The 18651-nt window shown below is 45.1% G+C and overlaps 1 protein-coding gene across 1 annotated transcript in view; it reads right to left on the bottom strand.

Annotated features, from left to right (window-relative positions):
- OBSCN (obscurin, cytoskeletal calmodulin and titin-interacting RhoGEF) overlaps positions 1-18651 on the bottom strand; it is a 263533-nt gene that overhangs the window by 147107 nt on the left and 97775 nt on the right. Inside the window, exons 39-50 of the mRNA XM_083405850.1 lie at positions 17678-17944; positions 16950-17216; positions 14350-14613; positions 11725-11991; positions 10476-10739; positions 9450-9713; positions 9016-9279; positions 8314-8577; positions 7722-7985; positions 6923-7186; positions 5141-5404; positions 2686-2952 (exon numbers count right to left, since the gene is read on the bottom strand). Of these exons, the coding sequence (XP_083261976.1) occupies positions 2686-2952; positions 5141-5404; positions 6923-7186; positions 7722-7985; positions 8314-8577; positions 9016-9279; positions 9450-9713; positions 10476-10739; positions 11725-11991; positions 14350-14613; positions 16950-17216; positions 17678-17944 (3180 nt within the window). The remainder of the gene's footprint in view (positions 1-2685; positions 2953-5140; positions 5405-6922; positions 7187-7721; positions 7986-8313; positions 8578-9015; positions 9280-9449; positions 9714-10475; positions 10740-11724; positions 11992-14349; positions 14614-16949; positions 17217-17677; positions 17945-18651) is intronic.

The following is an 18651-nucleotide window of genomic DNA, read 5'->3' on the forward strand; positions in this document are numbered from 1 at the left end:
CCATCCCGCTGTCTCCCGATGTGGTCTGAAGGCGGGCGGTGGGGAGAAGAGCACTTCTCCCCGCTGCCAGCCCCACAAGCGCCTGGGGGGATTTTTTTTCTTTATTCCCCCCCCCCCAAAAAAAAACCTTGGTGCGTCATATGGGCCGGTGCGTCCTATGGGGCGAAAAATACGGTACATGTCTGGATATTATTTTTTTTTTTTTTTTTATTTATAACCCTGACGGGACTCAAGGCATCTTACAGATAAAAACTTGTTTAATAAAAAATGTTGTAAGCAGGTGCCAAAGTTAGTACATCAAAGGTGGTTGCCTAATGTCAATAGGCAGGGAATTCCAAAGTGTGGTTTCTGCTGCCACACTAAAAGAGCTGGTTTTCCGGAAGGGCAGAACAAGTATCAGGTGGCATCTGCAACAGTGCCACTTCCACAGATCTAAGCAGTTGAGTGAGAACCCATGGGGTAATTGTGAATATTCTACCATTCAAGAAGGAACACAGAATTTACTACTATGCCACAGAAAACAGCATCTGGAGAATATAAAGCTTCCATTTCTCTTACTTTTTAAATTGCCTGCATTGCATCTGTTTTTTGAAAATTAAATTGGAACGTACCATGATCTAGCTAAAGCCTACCCTGGATCCAGTGTCTAATGCAATGGCCGTGCATGTTGAGTTATACATTCTTGGCATACAAAAAGATAGGGTTACCATATGTCTAGGAATTCATAGAATCATAGAGTTGGAAGAGACCACAAGGGCCATCGAGTCCAACCCCCTGCCAAGCAGGAAACAACATCAGAGCACTCCTGACATATGGTTGTCAAGCCTCTGCTTAAAGACCTCCAAAGAAGGAGACTCCACCACACTCCTTGGCAGCAAATTCCACTGTCAAACAGCTCTTACTGTCAGGAAGTTCTTCCTAATGTTTAGGTGGAATCTTCTTTCTTGTAGTTTGGATCCATTGCTCCGTGTCCGCTTCTCTGGAGCAGCAGAAAACAACCTTTCTCCCTCCTCTAGGTGACATCCTTTTATATATTTGAACATGGCTATCATATCACCCCTTAACCTCCTCTTCTCCAGGCTAAACATGGCCAGCTCCCTTAGCCGTTCCTCCTAAGGCATCGTTTCCAGGCCTTTGACCATTTTGGTTGCCCTCCTCTGGACACGTTCCAGTTTGTCAGTGTCCTTCTTGAACTGTGGTGCCCAGAACTGGGCACAGTACTCCAGGTGAGGTCTGACCAGAGCAGAATACAGTGGCACTATTACTTCCCTTGATCTAGATGCTATACTCCTATTGATGCAGCCCAGAATTGCATTGGCTTTTTTAGCTGCCGCGTCACACTGTGAATTCCCAGACATGTCCTCTTTTGGGGGTCCTATATGTCCATCCAAGGGGAATTTAAAATGTCCTGGATTTTGGGTTTTTATTTTTTTATCTTTTTTGTTTGGGGGGGGGACTCTGGTTCAGGTTCTGGTGCAGGTGACCTGGGCTCTGGCGGAGGGACTATCAGACAATTGCCCTTAAAGAAGCGAAACAACTTTTTGTGTCTGGATTTATACCTCTTGAAATACGGCATCCATAAATAAGGGAGGTAAAGGTAAAGGACCCCTGGACGGTTAAGTCCAGTCAAAGGCGACTATGGCGTTGCGGTGCTCATCTCGCTTTCAGGTTGAGGGAGCCGGCGTTTGTCCGCAGACAGCTTTCTGGGTCCTGTGGCCAGCAGGACTAAACTGCTTCTGGCACAGAAACCAGAGCACACAGAAACACCATTTACCTTCCTGCCACAACTGTACCTATTTATCTACTTGCACTGGCGTGCTTTCGAACTGCTAGCCCAATGGATGCCATTAATTTGATTTTAGAATGAATTGATTTTAGAATGCATTTCAATGAATTGATTGTGGTTTTATGTAAACTGTATAACTTTTATTGTTGTTAGCCGATCTGAGCCCAGCTTCGGCTGGGGAGGGTGGGATATAAATAAAATTGTATTATTATTATTATTATTATTATTATTATTATTATTATTATTATTAGGTTGGCAGGAGCTGTGACAAAGCAACGGGAGCTTACCCCGTCATGGGGATTTGAACAGCCAACCTTCCAATCAGCAAGCCCAAGAGGCTCAGTTGTTTAGACCACAGCGCCACCCACGTCCCTAGCTATCAATAGTCCTCTACCCCACAAATTTGACCAGTCTTCTTTTAAAGGCATCTAGGTTGGTGCCCATCACTGCTTCCAGTGGGAGTGAGTTCCATAGTTTAATCATGCACTGCACATAGAGGCAGCTAGTGTTTGTCCACAGACAGCTTTCTGGGTCATGTAGCCAGCATGACTAAACTGCTTCTGGCACAACGGAGCACCATGATGGAAGCCAGAGCACACAGAAACACTGTTTACCTTCCCGCTGGAGCAGTACCTATTTATCTACTTGCACTGGCATGCTTTCGAACTGCTAGCCCAATGGATGCCATTAATTTGTGGTTTTATGTAAACTGTATAACTTTTATTGTTGTTAGCTGATCTGAGCCCAGCTTCGGCTGGGGAGGGTGGGATATAAATAAAATTGTATTATTATTATTAGGTTGGCAGGAGCTGGGACAGAGCAGCGGGAGCTTACCCAGTCTCAAAGGATTCGACTGCTGAATTGTAATGGCAACAATTGCCAGGAATGCTGCCTCCTACCTTTAACTTCCAGCTTTGCCGATGTGGTTTGATCCCCAGTGATGCAGGCATACTCTCCACTGTCCTTGGTTTCCAAATCGCGAACAACTAGCTCGTGCTTGGCACCTTCCTGTTTCATTTCGTATTTGGGACCGGGATGAAGCACCACGCCGTCTTTCCTCCACTCCACCGGCGCCTTAACCACCGTCACCTCGCAGCGCAGCCTGGCTGTTCCACCTTCTTCCCCTTTCTCATTCTTCAGCCGCTGCTTGAATTCAGGCTTGAGGGCTGTGGAGCCAACAACAAAAGATGAAGACAAAACATGGGCCATAATGCTCATAGGTGCAAGACGGGGAACCGTTCTGGGAAGGCGAAACCCTGGAGGAGGCTCCTTCTTTGTCCAAAAAAGAAAAAGCTGTTTGGAGGATAGAAACAATTGGTGGAAACAATGGAGAAGAGCATCATTTACAACACTAGAGATTTTGCTGCAATGTGGGGAACTGTTACCGTTAACCATATGTAAGGGCGTCTTCAATGTCCATGGTGAATACCTGGTTTTTCCCTAGTAAGTGTGCCTTTGCTAGGATGGCTTTAAGGTGTTATACTTCGTTTGTATCCACTTGCCTGGTGGGACAGTGGGAAGAACAGTAGTCAATCAGGACTTTTATCTAGCAATAATAATAAGTGTTTCAGACAGTAAACACGTGGCATTCACTGCAACGGAATGCAAATGACTCTGGTGACCAAAACAATAAGCTATATTTACTGCATGGCTGTGAATAGCTCCCACCTCCACCTAGCGGTGTTTTACTATAGGGCAGAATGGGACAACATGTTTTTGGGTGGTTATTGGCAACATTTGTCACATGCCCCCGCAAACCTCCCCAAAGCCTAGTAACTGAGGCGCTGGACTTTGGAATAAAGGCATGAAGGCTCTGGTGGGGTGCTAGAGTCCTCCTGCTTCTTTCCCAAAGCCAAGTTAGTGCTTTCCCAAGCTTTGAGAAGGAGGTGGGAAGGCTTTAGAACATGGGTAGGCAACCTAAGGCATGGGGGCCGGATACAGCCCATGTTCAGTTTCTGTTAATTGATTCTCATGAAAACTTACAGATTCTGGCTTCACACAATTAACTCAAGGCAGTGTCAATTTTCTCTTGGCAGAAAGCCAAGGTCTGCTTGACCTAGAAACTACTTACTCTGATTGGTTAACGACCAGCACTCAACTCTGTTATCTAGGAATGCTAGCTCAGTTTGGGTTAGGTGTGTTAGGAGTAGGAGTGCTGTATATGGTTAAGAGAGAGAGAGAAAGAAAGGATTTATTTTGCTTTGTTTTGTATGCAGAAACTCTGCTGGTTTCTTTTCCCTTTTAATAAATCCTGTAAATAGTTATTCTGAGTCTAGCTGACTAGTCATTTCCACCTCAACTAGCTTCTTTGCTGTGCAGGAAAACTCTGCTACGTTTGGGCTAAAGCTATTAGAGCTATGCCTGACACTTCAAAGTTCCATGAGCCCAATCGCCTTCTAACTCCGGCCTGCGAACGGTCCAGGAATCAGTGTGTTTTTACATAAGTAGAATATGCCATTCTTAACAATGTACAAGACTCCAAATTTCAGAATGTCAACACAAGGCATCTTAAATCTTTATGGTTTAAAAATTCTGTGGAAGTACCAAAAAGAAAGTATAAATTGCCAGAAACTGGTCTTATGGTGTTAATAAGTTATTGAGACTATTACCACCAACTCCACTACTACTATAGGCCTAGTTCACTGCAGGTACACAAATGTTCATTACTTGATGACTGCAACATCTAAGTAACAACTTTTATGGGCAAATAACTCATCCCAGATGAAACCTTGCAGGCTGAACTTTCAAGTCACCCAGTGTCCTCTCCTGCACAATGCTGACCACTAGTTGAAACATTCAGCTGCCAGTTATCACTTGTAAATCAATCAAGTGCAAAGCAGTTAAGTCATGTGTGTACATGAGCAAGTAGGGACGCGGGAGGCGCTGTGGTCTAAACCACAGAGCCTAGGGCTTGCCGATCTGAAGGTCGGTGGTTTGAATCCCCGCGACGGGGTGAGCATCCATTGTTCGGTCCCAGCTCCTGCCCACCTAGCAATTCAAAAGCACGTCAAAGTGCAAGTAGATAAATAGGTACCACTCCGGCGGGAAGGTAAACGGCATTTCCGTGCGCTGCTCTGGCTCGCCAGAAGTGGCCTAGTCATGCTGGCCACATGACCCAGAAGCTGTCTGCGGACAAACGCCGGCTCCCTCGGCCAGTAAAGCGAGATGAGTGCCGCAACCCCAGAGCCATCCGCAACTGGACTTAATACTGTACCTTTATACATGAGCAAACCATCCCACAGAATGAGACTGAAATATTTACTTTGCAGCCCTACCATAATCCCAAACTTCTTTATAATCCTAGAATTTGACTATCGATACATTCATTGGCTGGATCAATTTCACACACTTTACCGTTAACTGTTAAGACGGCAGTGGTCTTCTGGTCTCCGCATGTGCAAGTGTAGCGCCCAGCATCCTTCATGTCTAAATCGTGGATCGCCAGCTCCGTGACAGTTTCTTCCTGCCTGATTCGGTACTTGTTGCTTTCTGCTAGTTTCTTTTCTTCCTTCATCCACTCCACCAGAGCGGCCTTGGTGAGCTCACAGCGCAGTGTGGCCGTTTCATTTTCAGTGGCTTTTACATCCTTCAGTTCCATTTTGAACTGTGCTGGGAGGGCTGCAGAACACAGATTTATAAATGTATGATGACCCAACACTAGTAGCTGGGTGATATGAGAGGAGGGAAGGTTGTAGGTAATATAAAGTGGAATGGGGAATCTATGCAAAGTCCAGGTCCAATGCCTGTTGATTTTCAATGGAAATGGCTTCATCAGGCATTGGCACACGGCCTTGAAAGGGAGACAGCACTTTGGGATGGTGGGAGGTCATCTCTACACCCTCCTTTTCGACAAACGAGACACTGACATGGATGTATGCTACCGAAACGCAATGGAACACAGAGACAAGAGAACAGAACGACCAGGAACAGGAACACAGAAGGATGCACAATGTATTTCAGGAACAACTTGCAATGGAATGATGAAGTTCAAGTTCAGAGATCAATGGGCAATAAAATACTCATCCCACAGTACTTGCACAATGCAATTTTACTGTTGACTGTCAAGGAGACTGTCATCTTCTGGTCTCCATGGTTGCAAGTATATTCTTCAACACTCTTGGAATCTACATCAGAAACAAATGGGTCTCCCTGCTTAATGAAGCACTTGTTGCTGGGTCTGAGACCTCTATGCTCCTTTCTTTCCTCCACCAAACCATCAGCCTTTGTCAACTCAAGTACCAGAGTGAGTCTTCCGCCTTCTGTGACTTCCTGACTGTGCAGCTCTTGTGTGAAAAAAGGCTTTTCTTCATAACATTCAAAATTCAATCTGTAATTACTACTACAGTGGTACCTTGGTTTACGAACGTAATCCGTTCCAGAAGTCCGTTCTTAAACCAAAGTGTTCTTTAACCAAGGTGTGCTTTCCCATAGCAGCGGGGGACTTGATTTACAAATGGAACACACTCAACAGGAAGCGGAACATGTTCTGTTTCCAAGGCAAAGTTCACAAACCAAAATGCCGTCTTCTGGGTTTGCAGCGTTCTTAATCCAAGTTGTTCATAAACTAAGCTGTTCTTAAACCAAGGTACCACTGTATATCTATGCAGCAGCCCTTGATTTGACAACAATGGTTTCCCATCATATGATGGATTCCTTTGGGCAACATAATTCCACCTGATTCCCATTCGCTTGGTGGTTGCAGAAGACAATGCTTGCTTGGCATATGTGTGATCAATCTTCTATGGTGCTCAACAATAAGACATAAACAAACAGAGACATGTGATACACATAAGGTGCACAATAGCTGAACACAGACAACCAGAACTGCTCTATGCATTACCAGTGGAACACACACACACACATGCACATAGTTTAAACAGGGATGGAAGCCATTGGAAGACAGCAACACAAAAGTAGTTGACGCAAGGACATCAAAAGCGGAAATGGTAATGATGAAGGGGTCTTCTTGCAGATACACAACCACCAGTTCAACAGAGACAGAGGATGGTATTCCAAAGGGAAAAGATGTGGAAAGGGACAGTAGTGAGATGAAGGAGAGGGTGGAGTTTGCTTCCCAAATTGCGATATTACAAGGCAGCGTGAAAAGCCCGTTGTTTGTCAAGTAGCATTGTTTACCATTGACTCTTAGGGTCGCAGAGGTCTGGTGGTCTCCACAAACACAGGTATATTCTCCTGCATCCTGTTCATCAGGGCTGTGGATCAGCAGCTCTGAAATGGCGCCTTCCTGCTTTAGTGTGTATTTCTCACTTTGTCTGAGGACCAGCTGCCCCTTCCTCCACTCAACTGGTGCCGCTTTGCTCAGCTGACACCGAAGAACAGCAGATTCGCCTTCGGTGGTTTCCTGGTTCCTTAGTTCACCTTTGAAATAGGCAGGTAAGGCTGAGGATGCAACAGATAGCGGGACTGTTAGGCGTTTATACAGGTGGCTACTCCGGGCCACAGGAGAAGAAGAGAACCAAATGAAGAAGAAAACGGAAAACCAGGCAAATTAGACATGCAACAGTAACTTCCCATTATTATTTTACACTTTTATTTTAATTCAGAGTAGAATCCCTATTAAAGAAACCAACAATGACAGCAACAAGGAGCAATTTTAATTCAGGATTCAGGCTTGCTACAGACATTGGTGTTTCAAACTCCTACGAATCCACCCCACTCCCTGCCCAGTCTATTGGTTTTAGAATGGTCTGATCAAAGTAAGAGGGACTTTATAAGTACAGAACAACTAGGAGAAAATCTTGTCTTGTCCCATTCCTACTTGGTGGCGGGAGAAGGGGGAAGACAAAATAATTTAAAAATATAAAAATAAAATTATAAAAGGATATTAGAGAGTTGAGATAGGTATTGCACAAAACTTAAGTTTTAGAAGTGATGCTAGGAAGTCATCTAATCAAGGTTGGCCTTTTGCTTTTACCATGGACAGTTAAAGCAGCTGTCGTCTGCTGGTCTCCGCATACACAGGTATAATCTCCGGCATCCTGCAGTTCTGCATGATCAATAGTCAGCTCTGCAGTAGCCCCTTGCTGCGTCATGATGTACTTGCCACCTGCATTCAGCAGGGTGTGCCCTTTCTTCCACGCCACTGGGGCATCTTTGCTCAACCTGCAGCGCAGTGTTACTGAGCCTTCTTCTGCAACCTGCTCACTCTTTAACTCTTCCTTGAAAAACGCAGGGAGAGCTACGGGACACAAAAGAAGCAGAGCGCGTGAACATCTCCAAAAGTTTGGACCAGTGGTGAGCTGTGCTAAATGCATTATGAATCAAGTTTTGGAAGTCCATGGCACTTGTAAGGGCATGCTCACTATGCTGCAGACTAGAGTGGGCACTGTCTTACGCCTTGTGTCTTTCAGATATTTCGGACTACAATTCCCACCATCCCCAGCCAGCGCTGATGGGAGCTGTAGTCTGAAACATCTGGAGGGCACTAGGTTAGGGAAGGCAGACACAGCTATTCAGGGTGAAATTAGCAAATTTTCTGAGAAGTTAATTCGCAACCCATAGTTTACCATTGACTGTCAAAGACGCTGTAGTTTGTTGGTCTCCACACACACAGCTATAGTTTCCCATATCCTGAAGATCTAGCAGATGGATCTCCAGCTCTACAGCGCCACTGTCTTGTCTCATGATCCACTTTTCACTAGCTTGGAGTACTTGGCCATCCTTCTTCCATTCCACGGGTGCGACCTTGGTCAGCTGACACTGCAGTGTGGCCACGCCACCTTCCGCTGCTTCCACGTTCTTTAGGTTGCGTTTGAACCTTGCAGGCAAGGCTGAGGGTCACAGAACAAAATCATTGCACTTAAAACAACAAGTGACCACTTGGGAGGAGAACTGTGGACCACACAACATGAGCGAACGACAATCAAAACACATAGGAAGGCTTTAAAGGCAGGAAGCTGATAACAACTTGTTGTGATTGCAAACACAGCTTCCTGTCTTCACCATTTATGGGAAGCCAGTGGTAAATTTAACAAGACAGAGAATGTTATCTTGAGGAAACACCATCAAAATGAATTGGGAACATGTAACTTATTTCAACGACGATTGCTCCTAGACAAACGTTGACAGGCCATGCCCAACAATCAGAGACGACGTCACAGAAATGACATAGATACGGATGGCGCACACAAACATGTGGAAGTTAAATCCAACTCCAGATAATGTACAGTTAGTGGGATGGTAGGTAACCACCCATTTAACTTCTTTACCATGCACGGTCAAGGAAGCTGCTGTCTTCTGGTCTCCACAGACGCAGGTATATTCGGCAGCATCTGTCAGTTCCAGATCTTGAATCAGCAGCTTAACAACAGAGCCTTCCTGTCTCATTTTGTACTTATCACCTTCCTTGAGTAAATGCTGCCCCTTCATCCACTCCACCGGAGCAGCCTTAGTTAGTTCACAGCACAGAGTGGCTGTTCCTTCTTCTGTAACTTTCACATTCCTTAGGGGCTCTTTGAAGAGGGCTGGTGGAACTGAGGGATACAACACGTAGAGCCTGTTAAAGCACACTTACCCAGATGCCCACTGCGATGGACATGAGAAGTCCAAAATGGGTGTTCTTCAAAGACAAGCAACATACCAAAAAAATTGGGTGAAGGGATGGTGGAAAACATTATGGTTCTTTAAAAATATATGGCATTACCATGTACTGCTAAGGCAGCTGTGGTTTGCTGGTTTCCACACACACAGGTATAATCGCCAGAATCTTCCTCTTCTAGGTGATGAATCAGCAGTTCCACTATGACATCCTTCTGCCTCATTGTGTATTTTTCACCGTGCTTCAGTGACTGGCTGCCCTTCTTCCATTCGACGGAAGCAGGCTTGCTGAGCTTGCAGCGCAGGGTGACCACCTCGCCTTCCACAGCTTCCGTACACTTTAGTTCTTCTTTGAAAACTATGGGCAAGGCTAAGGAACAAGGAAGGAGCAAATACTCTCAGCCACCTTGTGTTCTCTCAGTGTGGGTGAAATGAACAGATCTCCACAGCTGCTACTGTTTAACGCAGGTTCATGCCAGTATCCTTTCCAGCTGAAGTGAGACCACAACACACCACAGAAGTGGACATGCCACAGAGATATCGTTAATGTGCATTAGCCAGACGACGGAACACTCCATGTCAAAACAAAGCAATGGGAATTCATGAGGTCTTTCGAGGAGAGCAATAATGCAAGGATGCTCTAGAATTATGGTTTTCAAACTTTTTAACTTTGGGGAACCTTTTCTATATCTATTTGTCTACTTGTTGGTTTGCTAGTGAATCCTTATTCATTGCAGAGGTTACGGGGAATGTTCTAGAGGAACACACAGACCTGAAAAGACCCAAGAGTAAAAATTATCCTGCAGCTGGTGGTGGGGCAGGCTGTCTATCAGGGAAGCTCATCTTCCTTTGCAGATCTTCTAACTGAGGAACCCTCAACAGCCTTCTGAAGAGTTCTAGGTCCCCCCCAGAACAGAGTCTGAAAATCACCACTCTAGAATAGAGGGGAAACAGTAGATAGACCAAGGGGGTGACCAGTGCAGGAACATGCACTGGGATATCCAGTGAGTTAGGAAGATATGACAAAACACATCACAGAGGAGAATGCGACGTCAACACACACAGAGGACCGGAAGGGAAGAACGACCAGGGTTTTCCAGACTTCCCGGACATTTAGGACACGCTGATTTACCGTGCACTGTCAGAGCCGCAGTTGTTGTCTGGTTGCCGCACACACAGGAATACTCTCCAGCATCCTTAAGTTCTAGGCTGACTATCACAAGCTCTGAGACAGCACCTTCCTGCCTCATTTTGTACTTGTCACTCGGTTTGAGTGACTTATGCTTCCTCTTCCACTCCACTGGTGATGCTTTCGTCAGCTCACACTGGAAAGCAACCGTCCCATCTTCCAAGGCCTCTTGATCCTCCAAGCCTTTCTTGAAAAGGGCAGGGAGGGCTAAGAAGTTTAGAATGAATATATTGAGTGAATGTCAACATCTGAAAAACGTTTCTTACATAACATTGAGAGTCTGGGAGGTTTAAAGACACTCCTCCACAATTCTCTGCAATTCCCAGCAATTGAATCAACATACCAGTAAAATCAGTATCAGTTGTATATTACCAAGATTACTCCATGGCCACCTGGTTACATTAACTATGGAGGATAGCAGAAGCGACAATGCAGCAGAACCTTCATTATGCTGGATGTCCATTCAGCCCAAACCTACTGTGTGCCTCTTTTATGTACTTCTATATTACCTACATCCTTGAGAATACAGCACTCTTGTTTCCCTGGTTTCTGTTAGAATTCCTGTTCCACGATTACAGTCATGGGATTGTTGTCTTTCACATGACAGTATATGTTTTGACTCCACAGAATGGGAAGTGACGGAGACAGGATGTTTGCGTTACTGTGTTCTGTGAAGTGGGACTATTGTCCTTTGTTCTTTTTCTCTTTGCTGTGTGATGCTAGAGAGAGAGGGAGCCATGTTGCTGTGCTCCGTGTGTGTTTAAATGTAAATAAAATTAGATTAGCCAAAATGCTGAATTGCTGAGGTCTGTTGTGCAACTGTGCAAACTCTGCGGATCCCTAAGTGTGCAGATGTCTGTTGGCATCAGTGGCTGTGATGTTTGGGCAGAAGAAAGCTTTTGAAGCTCCCGAACGATCGACCAGGAGGGAGGGAACATGCCAGTTGGGCATGTGTCTCTGCCAGGGTCCTACTTGAGCGTAGGCTGAACTCCTGACAGTTTCTGCATGTTTTGGTTGTTGCCCTGGCTCTCAAAATACAAGCAATAATACTCAGCCTATCAGTGTTGTAAACCTCTTTAGATCTTTTAGCTACATCGGAGAGTCCAGGAGGACAGACCGATAAGGATGCCTGTTTTTCCTGCAGTTACTCATGTTGCATTTCACAAACAGGAAATAGAACCATTAATAGTACCATTCACTCTCAAGGAAGCCAAGGTCTTCTGGTCACCAAAGGTGCAGCTGTAATCTCCAGCATCTCCCAGTTCCAAACTGTGGATGACAAGCTGAGCCACAGCACCTTCTAGCTTCATTTCGTATTTGTCATTCGGCTTGAGCACCTCATTGCCCTTCCTCCACTCCACTGGAGCCGCTGCCTTGGTCAGCTCACACCGCAAAGTAGCTGTTCCGCATTCTACAACCTCCAGGTTGCTCAGCTCTGTTTTGAAGCGTGGAGGCAGGGCTGGAGATCACAAAGAGCACATTAAAATTCACAGCAGTTGGGAGATTCCAGGAGATTCCTCTTATCCACCACTTACCCTAGTATTTACAGTATGGCTTTTCTGATTTCCAAGAAGGTATCAGCATGAGGGAGGGCAAATGATACACTTGTACATGGAACCTTAAGTACACCATGCCACTGAGAAGAAAGAAGAACCTATAATTGTCCCCAGTTTTTGGCCATGGTTCTTGAAGACAGATAGTTGCTCGCTCCTTGGACTTCTCATGCTCATATTGCTAGAATTGACCAATGAGCTGCAACATGAGGGTTCCCTGCCTTGTGGCTCAGGGTTGACTTGCACTGTACACCTCTGTGTTTTGCATGGTCTCCATGGCATAATTCACCAACCCAGGTGAACTGCTTCTGTAAGTAGAAGGAGTTCCGAGAATTTGGGAAGACTGTCCAAGACAGTCAGAAGAAACAGTATTGCAAATGATAACTGACAGAAACTGCATAGAGGACAGTCAGGTCCTAAACATACTAACAAGTCAATATTAGGTTAAGGAAATGAATGTCTATGCTATCTTGTGTCTGCTATGATTATTTGTAAAACACGGTGCAATCTTCTAAAACAGGCTCAGGGCTGCTTCACGTTTTTTAGCAACGAGGGCCACTTTTATGCCTCCCCCACTAGCCCTGCAAAATGCCTGTCGCTCCATATCATCTAGCCTGTAGGCTCCTTTCCTTTCCTCTATATTCCTCTTCCCCCCAAGCCCCAGAGAAAAGCACACGCAATACTATATGCCCCCTTATGCTCCTCCTTGGAAAGCTCTGGCTAGCTTGGTAACCATGTGGAATTAAATGCTCCTAATGCAGCCACCTCTGTCCCAGCTTCACATTTAAATACTTTATTGTCACTTGTACAACTTGTATACAGTGGTACCTCGCAAGACGAATGCCTCGGAAGACGAAAAACTCACAAGACGAAAGAGTTTTTCGTTTTCTGAGTTGCTTCGCAAGACGGATTTCCCTATGGGCTTGCTTTGCAAGACGAAACGTCTTGCGCCTTTTTAAAAAAACTGCCAATGCATTCCTACGGGAAACCGTCAATACACAGCGGTGCTTCGCAAGACGAAAAAACTCGTAGAACTAAAAAACTCACAGAACGAATTAATTTCGTCTTGTGAGGCACCACTGTACAGTGAGATTACATGAGCACCCCCCACTCAGCTCTCTTAGTCTTAATTCCCCTCGTTTACTGACGCACACCCACCAAATCCGAAAGTCAGTTGCCCTGTTGTTATCTTTTCATTCAGCAGCCAACAGCCTAAGGGTGTGAATCATCCCTGAGAATTTTCCTCACTCTCCTGAGGCAACGTTCTACCAGTTTTGTGTACGACATCTACACAGTAACAGCAAAACAGGCCAGAAGGAAGCCAGTTCCTCCACTCCCACCTCCACCAAACATCCATGCACACATCTGTTGGCAGCATTCACCCAGCGCACTAAACCAAACCTTGGGTAGGCAAGACTACACAAATGCGTGAGCACCCAGAGAGGAGACCGCAGCCTCTCTGCTCCTTTTTCTAGGCCAGCGGTTCTCAACTGCTGGGTCCCCAGATGGTGTTGGACTACAACTCCCATCATCCCTGAGCTCTGGCCTTGCTAGCTAGGAGTGATGGGAGTTGTAGTTCAACAACATCTGGGGACCCACAGGTTGAGAACCGCTGTTCTAGGCTTAGCATGTGATCCAAACTGGGACTTGTGGTCCAACTTTCTCATCAGTAACCACAAGCTGTAACCAAAGTTTGACTTACCTCGTCCCGTAAACCCGGCCACAGAGCATCTGGGCTGAGGATCTAGTGGGCGGTATTGAGAACCTGCAGCTGCTTTGAGGAAAACCTCCTCTCCAGCCGCCCACCCTCCACCATTCCCAGCATACAAAGTGTGTACCAGAGACTTGCGTCCAAAAATGGATTACGTACCACCCCATGCTACAGCTCGGTGAGCTATAGGAGGAGACTATGGTTGGAACGATTCAAGTTCCTTAAATAAATGTTATTATCCATATATACACAGAGCATGGTTAAATATCCTGCCTTATCTTGTTGCTGCTGATGTCTGGGCCATGGGAACCTCAACAGTGACTAAGTTGCTCCCAAACGTTAAGAGTAAATTATAGCTAGAGCTTTTGCATCAATTTTGGTACACTTAGAGAAACAACAAAATGTGACTTGGGAAAAAGAAACAGGATAATTACCACTATCAACAGAAACCCAGTGTAGAATGGTGGACTATATTTCACATGGTCTGAGGAGAATCTAGGTATAAAACACATCTTGTAGAATGTTGTCAATTCCACATGTGTATAATATTTACCATGCACAGTTAGAGAGGCAGATGTTTTTTGATCTCCGCACACACAAGAGTAATCTCCAGCATCTTGCTCCGTGACGTCTTGGATGATCAGCTCAGCAATATTATCCTTCTGTTTGATTTTGTGTTTATCACTCGGTTTGAGCAGCCGCTCACCCTTCCTCCACTCCACTAGGGCAGGCTTGCTCAGCTCACAGCGCAGAGTGGCCGTCCCACTTTCCGTGGCTTCCTGGCTTTTAAGTTCTTCTTGGAAACGTGCAGGCACAGCTGAGGGGAGTAATATTGATAGAGAGTGTGTCATGTGACCCAGATATTCCAAGAACCACTTGAGCTGTTCACCTGCCTCCGTTAGAAGGGTCTTTTGATAGAGCAGTGCTTTGTTGATGGCAGATTATGGCTTCTTTCCACCAACAACAGAACCATGTATAAAGCATTTAAAACTCTTTTGAAAGAGCAATGCCGTTTCATTATATGCAAAAATAAAAATGAAAAGGTTCTGGGAATTTTAAATGTCAGCCATTTCTAGCTTTCAGGTTTTTCAACAGCATTTTGGACATGAAACTAAATGGAAATGTGGAACTGATCATTTGTTGAAATGAGATCACAAGTAATGATTTCATTTCACCCAACTTCAGAACACAAACTCTTACAGACAGATGATAAGCACCACAAATAATTTGTTTGTGGGTAGCATTCACCATCCCCACAAATGAGACATAAATGTACACACACACACACACACACACAAATGAAATGTAAATATGAACACTGTGCAAACAAAACAAGCAAACAAACAAACAAACAAAAAGGACGGTAAAAACAGTAAACACTGCCAGACATCAAAGACATTTCACCTGCCCCTTAAAATGGGGGAAAATATGAACTCATTAGAATTTTCCATGGGAAAAAATTTGCAAGGAAGGATGAAAAAGGAATGCAATAAGCAGAATTGAAAATAAGAAATAGAAGCAAAAAGCCTAAACAGTGAGTTTTAAAGACGAATGAACAGAAGTTGGTGTGAGGGACGGGACACCAAAACTGTGATTCTTCAGCTGCAGTGGTGAGAACACTTGGAAGCGATATCTGCTAAAATTAATGCCATTGGCTTGGGGACTTGGATAGTGCACTTCTGTGTGACTTGGTAAAGTACTTTCTCTCTCTCTCCCCGCCCCCCATATATTTCCAACTACTTGCCTACAAGTCAATCGAAAAGGTCGCATTCCTTTTGCAATATAGTCCAACTGCCACGGACCACGTCTTTTAGCTTCTCATCCATGAGCAAAATAGAATATTGTTAGAAATTTGTGGGGAGGCAAGACTCCCCTAAAATATCTGGATTCAGTAAGGGGGCTGGAATTTAACCAAACCTCATAATTCCTGGCTTTCATAACTGTTGATGTTTAATCAATGGATTTAGCAGTGTAAAAATACAGACTGGTCTTGTTCTCTTGACCAGGGAAATGCCTGGAGATGGGCCATTATGAAACAAAGGCAGAGTCATTAACCCATCAAGAAATCCATCAACGAGGCAGAAGACTCTCTTCCAGAAATATAGGGGGGAGACCCCACCCTGAGCTCTGGGTAATTCGCAAAAGACAATCCCAGAGTTGGGAGCGGGAAGGTCATACATGATGTTTGGGGTCTCTTGGAATCGGAGGCTGCAGCAATGGGAGGAACAGGACCCTCTTGGGATGTGAACGCTTTGCGCTCTCTCCATCCAGACACACGTTGTATATATGTATTTAAAAAACCCACATATCATTGTCCCAAAAGGGAACACAGACTCCGGTAAGTATGCTTGCAACACCTAGAATCTCATACCACATAGAGATTGGCGTGGCATGAAATAATATTATAAAATCAGTTGTAACTGAGTTTTCAAGAAGTGTCCTGTTAAAAATCTTCCAGAGATGGTTTCAGGCCGTAGAAAATGAACTTGTTGATGTGGAAGAACAGCACGGCTCCCGATTTCCAGTACTTATATCATAGCTTCTTATTGTAGGGTAATTTACAACAACACATAAATGACAGACGCACAGTAAACAAGAAGTGTGTAGGAGGAAGCATTCAAAGTGCTCTATTGACACAGACCCCACTGTTCTCCAGAACTGCAGAGATTCTACCTCCAGTGCTGCCGACAGATAATGAAGACACACATTTTTACAACTGGGATTTCAGTGCAAACCACTGGCTGCAACATTAAGGATCTATTTATGACACAGGGCTTATCCACACTTCCACTCGTCCCAATGCTTCCCCCCAGGAAAACCACTCTTCAGTGCACAATCAGAGCAGGCAGCCATTCAAGTTTTCATCAGATTGCTGTTTGTTCCGATTGAGAACTAAAGAGCAAGCTTTCCCTGGTAAAGGAGTGGGACAAGCAGAAAACCGCTGGGATCTGAGCTTTCTAGGCAGAGGACAAGCAGAAGTGTGGACGAGCCCACACTCATGCTGGAGACAATACAAGCAACGGACAGAGAAACAGACAGATTGAGAGGAACAAAGGAAGGAAACAACAAACAAAGGCAACACAAAGTCAGTAAATCTACAGAGAGAAGGCAGATTCCGAGACATCACCGTTGCAGCATGGAACATTTGGTTACCGTGAACAGTCAAGACAGCCGTTGTCTTTTGGTCTCCACAAACACAGGTATAATCTCCTGTATCCTCCACCTGCAGGTCTCGAATCAAGAGTTCAGCCGCAGCACCTTCCTGCCTCATTCTGTACTTGTCACTTGGCTTGAGAGACTCAGCCCCCTTTCTCCACTTCACCTCAACACCAGCTTTGGTCATGGCACAACGCAGAGTGGCGGTGGTGCCTTCCACGGCTTCCCTGTTCTTCAGTCCTTCTTTGAAAAGCACAGGGAGGGCTGAGAAGGTGGTAACAGAGGGCAAAAGTAAGCGGCGGAGGGAGAAAAAGAAATTGATCCTTACCCCTGCATGCAACCACTGAAGTCCCACCACTCAGAGGCAGCGAAAGGCATCACCCATTCAGGGAAATATTGGCTGTCTCAACCTCCCTAGAAAATCCATTTCCTCAGAAAGACAGGAAGTAGAGGAATGGATAGGTATATGTGGAATTAAAAAGGGCTGTGGCCTTAGAAGAAGCACCCAAAACATCTGGATTCCAACCTATCTAAGAAGACTCCCTCCCACACACACACCTATGAAAATATTGAGTTCTATCAGTCATGTAATGTCCTGCCCCGTAAGAGTGGATCTAGACTCCAAAAATAAGCCAAGAAGGATAACGGTAACACCTTTGACAATAGAATGGGTAGAAAAGGTAGAAACTAGGTTGGTGAGTGGGTTGCGAGCTTGTTTTCTTTACCCTTGACTTCCAAAGATGCCACAGTCTGCTGCTCTCCACACACACAGCTGTAAGTCCCAGAATCTGTTAGCTCCAGGCCTTGGATGATAAGCTCAGCAATGGTGCCATCCTGCCTCATTTTGTACTTGCTGCCTTGCTTAAGGGTCTTGTGTCCTTTCTTCCACTCCACGGTGGCAGAGGCCTTGTTCAGCTCGCACCGCAGAGTGGCGGCTTTGCCTTCCGTAGCTTCTTCGTCCTTCAAGGCTTTCGTGAAAAGTGTCGGCAGGACTGCAAGGTGGAGGTAACAACAGGACAGGAGTCCATCAAAACTGAGACCCTGGAGACTGCGAACTACCCTCCTCTTAGCAAACGATTTTAAGTGTGCTACCGGTGTCAATGTAGTGATTTACTTGGGGCTTGTCTTTTCATCACATTAAATTACGCTCATCCTGGAGGTGCCTATTCTTTCAGAATTGAATTATAAACTTCAACCTTTTGTGGCCTTGACCTAAAGTGCCTCCTTGGTTTTGCTTGCACCATTCTATCCCAGTAGCTTCCACTTAATCCTACACTGAAAATGGCACCACTCCCAGTTAAGGTCTGACTGTGCCTTTAACAATTAACATATTTGGAGATGGGAACGAATTTAATACCCCCTAGCAATTCTTCGTGACAAGTCTTAACAAAAGGCCCTCCTCCCGCAGCTCCAACCAATGCAGAAATTCTCTGGATCTCACTGAATGAAGACTGAGTGAAAACATCATGACTTGTTTTCTTAGGTAAACCAAGTGTGATGAAGACCCAGTGAAGCTTTTCAACATTTCTGAGCGTGTAAATTTGTAACTGTAAATGTTACATTCACTTGAGAGGGTCTATGCATCTGCTGTGAGGAAGAAATTCCAGAATCCACACCAAAGGGGTGTTTTAAGGAGGAAGAGGAGGAAAGTAACATGTGTGGATTAGGAAGAGCACTGTTGGGTTTAATTTCAGAAGAA

The sequence above is a fragment of the Podarcis tiliguerta genome, assembly GCF_965153285.1.
Source record: "Podarcis tiliguerta genome assembly, chromosome: 12".
Lineage (NCBI taxonomy): Eukaryota > Metazoa > Chordata > Lepidosauria > Squamata > Lacertidae > Podarcis > Podarcis tiliguerta.